This window comes from Daphnia pulex, chromosome 1 (genome assembly GCF_021134715.1).
Source record: "Daphnia pulex isolate KAP4 chromosome 1, ASM2113471v1".
NCBI lineage: Eukaryota > Metazoa > Arthropoda > Branchiopoda > Diplostraca > Daphniidae > Daphnia > Daphnia pulex.
Genome location: NC_060017.1, coordinates 6418908 through 6429070, shown reverse-complemented (window position 1 = coordinate 6429070; position 10163 = coordinate 6418908). Strand labels below are relative to the sequence as shown.

Sequence of the window (10163 nt, the reverse complement as noted above, 5' to 3'; positions counted from 1 at the left end):
GAGTTTCCTGGGTTCGCCCAGTTTTTCAACTGGCGGACCTCGACCCTCGACCCCCCTGGTCTTCGTTCCCTGCTGGCTGATACTTTCCTATATTATCGATCGACCGTCATCAGATTGGTCAGTGTCTATAATATTCCTTTTAAAACGCAATCTCATCTCTCTCTCCTTGTTTTATCCAAGATCTCTCTCAACTGCTGTCCATTACTTTCCCATTTCGGCGACTGTCGGACAACTTTATCGCCTCTCCCAGCTATTATAGTCGATCTTTTGGCCCAGCCATTCAAATACCCCAGCAGTGCATTCCCAGAAAAAAAAAGAAACACCAATGTCGATGAAATAGCTTAAAAAGAAATCCGGCGGTGAAGTCGCCCATGTTATATGTCGGTTATGGCCAGTTTAGTTTAAATCCAAATTGCATCCAATCCTGTACTAATAAATGATACGAGTCAAAGAGGCTGCGCGGACCCAACAACTGCACAAATCAATAGACAAATTTTTGATCGACACACACGCAGTCGAGGCCCAACAACTGTACAGGCAATTTAAGACAGACGGCCAACTGCAGCTTCAGCTCGGGTTATAGAATAAAAGCAACGGTAAAAGATGCAGCAGCAGCAGCTACTCTCGCAGTCAGGAATATCATCACATTCGCCAAGTCCTGCTGTTGCGCACATTTGCGTCAACAAATGTTTTCAGACTTTTCATAGTTTGATTAAGTGTTTTTTCGTCCTTTTGTGCACGGTAATCAGCGAGCGCTATATTACGCATCGTGTTGTCCAGTCTCTCTGTGTGTGATGTGCGTGTACATTTGTACAGTTATGTTTATAGTACAGACGCACATATGCTGTTGTATCGTGACGAAATCGCCGGGCGAGAAAATGTTCTTTCTATGTACAAAACTGGGTTAGTATCCGAACTAAACAGACTTACGTCACACTGGCCCCCACCACCAACACTACACTTTTCTTCCAGCAGCAGCAGCCCAAAAGACTTTTTTTTTGGGCTGGCCTTCTGCCTGTTTGGCTCCCAAGTTCCACGGTTTAAGTAATCAGTTGAGGGCCATTTGGGAGCGAGGCAACAACTCTTGATGGTACCTCTCGTTCATTTTTCAAGATGAAGTTGATGACGTCGAGTAGTTGTCTTGGTTTCTTCTTCATCTTCATCATCCAAGGTCAGTTTTTTTTTTTCAAATATATAAATTCGATTCATTAGCGCGGTATTCATTCATAACTTTTGCTCGTTTGGGAAATAAAAAAGTTGTTCAGCCTACAGCCGGCGCCCAGCAACGCAGAGATCGATGGAGTCTCAGGCGACCGTTTAAAGGCATCGCCTCCAAATTAACCAGGACAATGTTGTCATCATCACCGACCAACCAGAGACGAGAGCAGACGAGATACGTCAATCTGAGTGAGCAGCAGGGAGTCCCGCCGAGAGAATATTCGTCCCAGCATTCGATCCTGTCAGCCGCTCTGCGAGATCTTTACAAAATCAACGGCAATCGTCTGCTGGCCGATACGTCGGGGATTGAATCCTCCGGTCAATTGTTTCACGACAAAGAAGAGGATCGAAAAAAGCTGCGACGTCAAGGGCCACCGGAAGTGAAGAAGACAAGAGGAGCCGACCCTCGACATTCTTTTCTAGTAACGACGTCCATCGTGCCGGACATGAACAGCATTTACTCGAGGGTGCCGGCAGTTTCCCTGTACGAGACGCCCATCTTCGAGCAGGATTCTTATCTGGAAGCCCTGCAACTGTCCAGACTTCCGTGTCAATCGCTGGCGGATCCCGGCGATTGCAACGATTCGACGATGCTCTTCCGTCAGCAAAGTCCGGCCGGCAAGACTAACGAGGCGCCGGCCAGCAAGAAACTGTTGGCAACCATCCGGGTCTTGATCAATTTCCACGAAAGGTATCCGCATCTCAACGCGTTCGTCTAAAATAATTTGACTACATTCCGCCCGGCCCCTTTATATCACATGGCTTAAATTAATTTTATAATTTGCTTTCCAATTTTATATAAATTCGGTGATAACTGACCATTTTGTTATTCTTTTGTAAACGGTTTTATTTTTAAAAGAAAAGTCAAATACATACACACAAACATCCAGCCTTATAATTTGTGTTTATTCAATCGAAAAAACGACAAGTTCTGTTATTTCTTTTAAAGAGAGAGAAAACAGAACGGAACATGCTGGCCGAGAGACGACGAATCCATAATTCAAATTATGCTGCGGGCGGGCCAGCGGCGGCGGTGGCCAAACTTTTTATTATTTTTTGTTTCACGGAAGACAGCTGAAAGTAGACCTGCCGTAACAAAAGACGCAAACAACGCCCGAGGCGTTCCTCCGTCATTTACCGTTTTCGCTACCAAAGTTGCGGGGATGAGATGCGGAAGAAAATGCGCCGGGGCTTGATTATCTTGAGAACCGAATGGCCGCCAAACGTGTGAATAAACTAAACGACCCTTTTCTTTTTTTTTATATACGACTGAAAATGTTTCAGGGGGATAATAATCATTGCTTAGGAAGTACTATACACATCCTTTTAGGAAATGTTTTTCTTTCCCTCGGAATGCGATAATATAAGAAATAAGAATCTGAACAGTGTCATACACGTTAAATTCTATGATTGGTGTAGTACTCACGGAGTAGTACTTGCTTTAAACTCCCGTTGCGCAAGTTTTTTAACGCCGCTCATTTGGTGTAGTAATTATTTACGGAGGAATTATTTAGAGGATTTAATAGATCGCCGAGTCTAATATAAGACAACAAGGGGGAAAAGTAAAAAAAAAGACAAGGTAAAAAGTTTTTGCTCTGATTGTCCTGGAAACTTTGAATTTGTCTTTGAAATAATTATGTGGGTTTTACTCCCAAAACCGCAATTTTATGAGCCTTGTTAACGTTTCACGGTTCTCTTGACCAAATCTTATATAGTCTATTCTATCGCCCTTAAATAATGATGAACATGGCATTTTAAAAAATAAATAAATATTGATCCTGTTATTACGTAATAAGAAAAAAAAACATAATACCAGCTCTACATAAACAAACAGGGGGAAACTTTCGATAATGGAACAGGCCCGAGGGCAGGGAGTACATCAGAGGGATCCCAAGTGCAACAATGGTGTACTATGCCGCATGTGTAATAGACATAGTGTACACTTCACCACAAAAAGAGGAGAAAATTCTTCCATGTATACGGCGGAAATGCAGGTTTGAGATAGATGTCGTCGTGTGTTATGTAATTGGGGAGTCGCTCTATGTTATATGCCTTTCCTAGGGAAACGACGCACCTGCCGGGAACCAACAAACAAAGACGAAATATAATGATCGATAAATCATACATACGGGGGAGAAGATGCTGAAGATATATAAAAATGTTAAACCACAATAAAGGACATGAAATGTTCATCCGATCAGGGAATCTATGTGACGTGTATCATTCGGATAGAAATTTCGGTTGGAAATAATACAAACGTAATATGCATTTTTACTTGGCAATTTGAATGGGTACGGTCGTATATGTAGGCTATAACAGATTTATATGCTGGAATATCGACAGACCTTATACTACATTCACGATTTATTATAAGAACCACATGCTGCATTGCAGCAGCAGCCGCCATCTGACAAGGCCCTTATTTTGTTTGTTTCCTTCTGGGGAAACAAGTTACATCATCAGTATAACAAACGGACAGCATGGGGCAGGCCTTTTATATACTGGACATCAAATTGAATATTCGACATAAAAGACGATCAGCAGCCCAGGCCAGCGATTGTCGTTATACTCTGTCCGTTGGGCGCATTTGTTTTCCCAGTTTCCAGCAAAATAGAAAGGAGCTATATAGCTATAGTACTACTGCTGCTATATAATGGACGGTAATAGTTTGTATGTGATTGTCTCACTTGACCGGACGTTGCCTGAATGTCGGATCACGCCGTGCGTATTACTCACTGCACGTTAGAGTAGACTGTATAGTCTCTGAAGGAGGCAACTCCTTGAGCAGAAAAGAGACTTTGTTCACGAATCCACAGCTGAGGCTTACGTGGATGTACGTGTCGCTAAATCTTATATAAGACTGGTGTACGCATCAAAAGAGCGGGAAATTTCAAACGTTTTCGAGATGATGTGTCTGTTCTCCCGCGTTCAACTCGAGTTGCTCTTTTTGAGCATCTGGCTTTTGCATTTCAAAGGGCGGTAATTTTGACTATTTCTCGCCTTATGAAAGAAATTTGACTGGCGATGTGCTGGGACATGCCGGTGCATAGCAACTGATTTAATTTTTTTTTAATGTTTAAATTCTGCATTTTTCTACAGATTTGTGTTGAATGTATGTAAGAAGCAACGACTCGTAAGCTTGCATATACAGCAATAAAATGTCTCATTTCCTCTTGGCTTCCAAGAGGGTCCTGGGTTTTTTTAAAGAAATGGGATTAGATTTCAAATAAAACTAATGCCCTCAATTAATTCCCTTATCGTGGGTTTGGATTTTGAGGGAGATTGATTTTTTATCATTTCTATAATTTCAATCGATATCGTATTTCGTAAGCATGCTGATTAGATTATTAGAATAAAATTGAGCAATGTCGTCTGCTTCGTTGAGTAAAATTTCGAAAAAGTCAGAGACAAAGTTCAAGATTTTTATTGTTATAAATTTATTTGTTTTTGATAACCGACATACTCCATGCGGTTTAACGGGTAAATAAAACTAAGAATACAAATAGAATGATTGTGGGAACTATAGAATAGTTAAACCTGCTGCAAATTTGTGAAAAGTTAGTTCTCCTGACTAGCACTCAGCATATTCATCATGTAAGCCCCCTGTCGATGCATGGCAGTTTGTTTGCACTAGTATAACCTTTTTCTTTTTTGCAGATGTGAGGCCAGAGACAGCCATTATAACCACACAATATGCAAGTTTGTCTTGTGCAGGTGTTAACCTGTCACCAGCAACAATCTCAGAACCATCTCTTGGGTAACGATTTCCTTCCCTTTAATTTACCTGTGACCTACTAGATATTTTAATGCTGCATTCTTGCATTACCTGCATCAATGTACAGTGTATAACATGTAAACCTTTTATTCTCCCATTTATTGACAATTAGAGTTTACCCATTGTCTCGTTTTCAACTTTTCCTGACTTGTTGTTTCTGTCAATATTTTTTCGTAATTCATTTTCTATTTTGATTTAGATAAAAAGCATCCCATAGCATTGTCAATCGAGTTACGGATCTATCTTTTTCCCCTTTCTTTAAATGCTCTCGTGTACCATGTGAATGTGGGTGTATTCACGAGGACACCCCCTTTATTATCCCGTCTGGTGTCATTCAACTCTTCATCGGATGGATGGAGCAACTGTAGATGCCTGGCTGCATTTCCCAGGCATAAAAGGTAGGACAAAATTGATCTCTATTCTTTCTGACAATTTTTGGTGGCGTTGATTATGAATGTTATATGTAGTCACGGAGTACATTTATTCCTGAGCTATAGGCGGTTGACTGCAACTGCAACAACTCTCTCCGTTTTTCATTTTTCTCAGTCAGGGTTCACTAAAAATCTCATTTGTCGAACGACTGCAGATCAGGCTTGTTTTGTTGTTTACCTCACAACTTTGTCTGTGTTATTTTAAATTTGAACACTTGAAGCAAATTGCAACACGACAATTCTTTTGACCATCAAGAGGGACCTGCCGCCACACCGGCACCTCCTCGTTTCTCGCCTTCTAAAAGAAACTTGACTTATTGCGATGTGCTGGGACATGCCGGTGCATAGCAACTGATTTCATTTTTAAAAAATGGTTAAGTTCTGCATATTTCAACAGATTTGGTTTGAATGAATGTGAGAAGCAACGGCTCGAATATTCAGCAGTAAAATGCGTTATGTTGGTTCATTTTCGTGCTGGAGAATATAGACGACCTAAGAATTAAAGAAACGACACGCATTCTTCCGATTATTGAATGTGATGTCCTTATCTTCGTTCCGTCTGCGCCCTTTGCAGGTCACTGAGATCGACAATGGGCGGGTTCAAAAGTTGTTTGCAATCAGTCAAGTTCGCAGAAGATGTGCGCGGCGCAACTTATATTCCTTATAGTTACCATTACATAACAAATCTAGCTCAAATTCTAAAACATTTATATAGAAGTCAAGTGTAGAAACAGACTGAATTAATTTTAACCGTTTATTAGATACAACGAACTTTATATGAATGTAATTTGGGAATTTATCCTGGGCGATTGTGCGGGGACTATGTACTAGACGTATATGAGGAAATCCAGTTGGAGGATCCTGTCGGTGCCGGACGAGGAGGCCGGAACCGGGATAACAAATAGCAGAATATAATTTAAATACATTGATCGTGTAATACACAATCGGGAAATTATATTGCCTTGAAGGGAAGACCCGAACGGACAGACCTGTGTCAGATTAATTCGACCTCATGCATCTTGTTGAACAGATCGACAATGGCAACTGGCCAATCTCGATTGGGCCGACTTTGCTGTGCTTCCGGTTTCGTTCTGATTCTGAACTAACAGGAAACCGGATCGAATTATTGGGACGAGTCCCGCGCTCTCAACTTGAATATGTCTCAAGAGCAAGTCCGCATAGTACATATAGATACAATCAAAAGTAAAAGTAGCTCGGGTTATTCACCAACGCATCCGTCACTCGACTCGTTAGAATTTCTTTGCTGATCACGCGCAAATGTGCGAATTTCTTTCATTTCTGCGAGTTTGGATCGATATGATCCGCGTGTGTGTCCGCACTCGTTGATTTCATTGTCTATATATCGATCTGTTGAGCTGAATACACCAGCAGCGGTAGTGTGTATCAACCTGGTATCAACTATTATTGCCATTGCAACTGCGTCACATCACGCTGAGACGAGTTCATTAGCTACTTGAACCGCAGCTGCCAGCATGTATACGCTGACGTGGCGCATTTACACGCACATCTGCTGCTTGGCTTGAGTCATTCCGGTGGCCCTCTGGTGGGCGGCTCCGGTGCGGAATATAACAAATGGAGTGTTGACACAAATTGCGAACAAATATAATGTCTTCCCGCACCAACCTTTCCCATACAAACATACGTAGTAGTAGTAGTACGTAGTATTATTGACGATATGCTGTGCTGGATGTCTACCCCTAAGGCAGCAGTAGATCCGCTTTGACTATTTTATACGTAGCCTACATATCCAGCACAGCGGGCGCCGCTTTTCCCTTGTTTGCCAGTTTTCCACGGTTGAATAATATACTTATTTAGACTCCCGGTCGGATTAAAATTAGATTATAAACCCGCACATGCAGCACTAGCAGCATGCACACACAATTCGTTGCGTGCTGCCCAATGACGCAGGAAGAGCTTTGTGTATATAATACCGTGCAAAACATTGATTAGAATATTGCCGTTGTTCTTGGAGGGGTTATAGTGGCGCTGGACAAGGTGTCGTCTATTTAGTCGTTTCGGTTTGGGCACATCGCAGGGTGCAAATATAACTTTGGCGTCAACACGCCACCCGCAAAACGCCGGAGCGAAATGGAATTACAATTAAATTTGCTTGAGAAATCAATGGCCATTTGGGCTTAATGGGATATAAGATGATGCGATATGCGTCGGCAATTGAGTCTTATATATTTATTGTGTCTTGCCACATCGCCAGTGCGCAATATATAAAATGGGCGAAAGATTTTTCTCGGCCTTACCAGTCTATTGCGTATAATGTAGGGCATTGAAAACTATCTCAAAGATCAAACGACCTTTTATTTATTTCTAAAGAAAAATAAATAAATATCCGGCGGATTAGTTTCTTGCGGGGTGGAAATATGTGAAATACATTTGGGACAAAGAAACTGTGTATATACATATCTAAAGCGCAGCGGAATATATCTCACCAAACTTGCCAGCAGCCCCTTTTTCTTCTCTATCCAGTATAGTAGATATGTGATATCTATATATATGATATGTGGGCGGATTTATGACGAATGTTATTGCTGGCAATTCACGGTTTTATCAGATGGGCCGGCCCAGTTTCTGGAACGGAGCCGAATCACTTTGCCATCCTATCCGATCCTACTGCCGGCCCATTACCTTGATCGCTTCCGATGCTTCGACGATTTTCCCGAATCCTATCCGCGATTCACCCCGCCGGCCTCATCACACGTACAGGAGATAGACCCGTATACGTCTATACACACAAAACACATCTTCCAACACACAACATGGCCGTCTATTTCTCGTCGGTATACTTATCTGCAGACCGCGCGTTGAGCTATGAAAGTGGCTTACACACACCACCCGTATAGCACTATACACACTTTCAGTCGTTTCGGGTGTACAAGCGAAAGTGGCCTACGTGACGGAAAGAAAAGAAGAAAAAGTAAAAAAAATATTTCATCCGGCAAAAATTGAAACGTCCGCGAAATAAGTCGTTGGCAAACCTTTTCCCGCGGGAAGAATAGCGACGGGCGTCAATGTATAAAGATCGAACCACCCCGAAGTAAAAAAACTTTTTGTGTGTGTGTGTGTGTGTGTATAAAATACCCACGGAGAATCATCTGGCAGTCACACGGATGAATTGGCGCAGCGTACAATATTGCAAGAGCGCGGACACTCACGACTCCCGCACACACACACAGACCATCAAAGTATTGTATCTGGATCGATGATATTCTTTTTCTCATTGTGTGTGTGTTGGCTGCTCCTCTTGTCTTTTGTTTGTCGTGTTTGCCTGACAAGCTGGCGACGGTTGTCATTCCAACGCATCTCTCTAAAGTATAGATCTGTGACTTTCTTTCTCTTATAATACGGACAAAAGACGATGGAAAACAAAAGTTAGGTAATGAAACCTTAGCCCAAAGGTTTTTTCTTTTTTTCTTTTTTGTTTCAATCCGTCGTCGATTGTCTTTACACGGCTGGACTCGAGTTTCAATTGTTTCTCTCCTTTTCATCGTTTTCTCCTGTGTAGACAGATAGATGCGTCATCTGTAATGGGAGGGGGGTGGGGTCTTCTACTACTACGTCTATCGATTTAGACTCTACCCGGTCGATTTATCGACCATCCCATTCATCATCATCTCCTGCTCTAAGGTTATTTTTTTTCCTTTTTCTTCTTCTTTCATCAAATTCCTCGTATCTCTTTTTCCCGATGCGCAGCAGAATTTCCGCCCAGATGTGCCCAGCACACACACAAAAAAGTGTGCGTCAAATTTGATTTTGTCACCTCGTGAAGGAAACAAAAAACTTTTCCCGACGATATTGGAATAGAATTTCAATTTTCTTGTGTGTGTATAAAGAAAAATGGGATAGAATTTCCATCTGCATGCCTGATTGCCTGATGCTACATTAGATGTGATATTGCTTCATTCCTAGCCCGACCATCACTCACGCGGGTATGCACAGCCGTAGACGACGACGGGCGAATAGATAGAATGCCGACCCGGCAGCAGAGAGAGGGTTCCTTCCGTATGATATCAACTGCAATTAAACCCCAAGCTCGTAACGAATGACGTCAATCGTGCGAAACGGTCACTTTGTCCCGCATCAACCGCGCGCCCGAAAATTCAATTGGCTGAACGGAGACATTCCTGACCACACCGGCAGCAGCAGCAGACAGAGCCGTGACGGTATTATATGTAGTACAGTCAAGCCGCAAATTATTATGCCTTAACTTTTTAAAGTGCACGCAATCCCCGCTAGGAAATAAATTTGTCAGCCGCTATGACGTCATTCACATAAAATAAAAGAAGCTCGACAAAATGTCCAATTTAACTGAGCCTAAGATCCGGATGTTGTTTTTTTTTCAATTAAACTAAGAGGAAAAATGCACTATCGTTATCTAGTTTTACCAAATAATCCGGTTGATGTTATAATTTAAAATAGAATTTTTAAGTGTAATGAAAAAGCGGGAAATGCGGTTAAAAGGATTTTGATGTATCCATCATTCAAAGGAAATGTGCACATAATAACCACAGATATTAAGACAAATTGAATAACCGCAAATTCCATACATTTGATTTCCAAATTTTTTCGGGTAGATTTTACGATAATGAAAGTGGCTGGCCCCCCACTACAGTGTAATATTTTTTTTTTTTATTAACCACATCTGTATGATAAAATTTTGAAATTGTAAATTCCTTAGAAATTGTCGATCGGGAGATTACATAGTG

The 10163-nt window shown here is 41.7% G+C and overlaps 1 protein-coding gene and 1 long non-coding RNA gene across 2 annotated transcripts; both read left to right on the top strand.

Moving 5' to 3' along the window:
• The first annotated feature begins 900 nt into the window (after window positions 1–900).
• LOC124200676 lies at window positions 901–2113 on the top strand. Its single transcript, XM_046596961.1, has 2 exons — window positions 901–1171; window positions 1258–2113. The coding sequence occupies exons 1-2, from the start codon at window positions 1114–1116 to the stop codon at window positions 1935–1937; spliced, it is 738 nt and encodes a 245-aa protein (XP_046452917.1). The 5' UTR covers window positions 901–1113; the 3' UTR covers window positions 1938–2113.
• Window positions 2114–4605: 2492 nt separating this feature from the next.
• Window positions 4606–5317, top strand: LOC124192764. The gene is made up of 3 exons (XR_006873834.1): window positions 4606–4812; window positions 4876–4975; window positions 5193–5317. It is a non-coding gene; the product is annotated as an uncharacterized LOC124192764 (long non-coding RNA).
• The last annotated feature ends 4846 nt before the right edge of the window (window positions 5318–10163 follow it).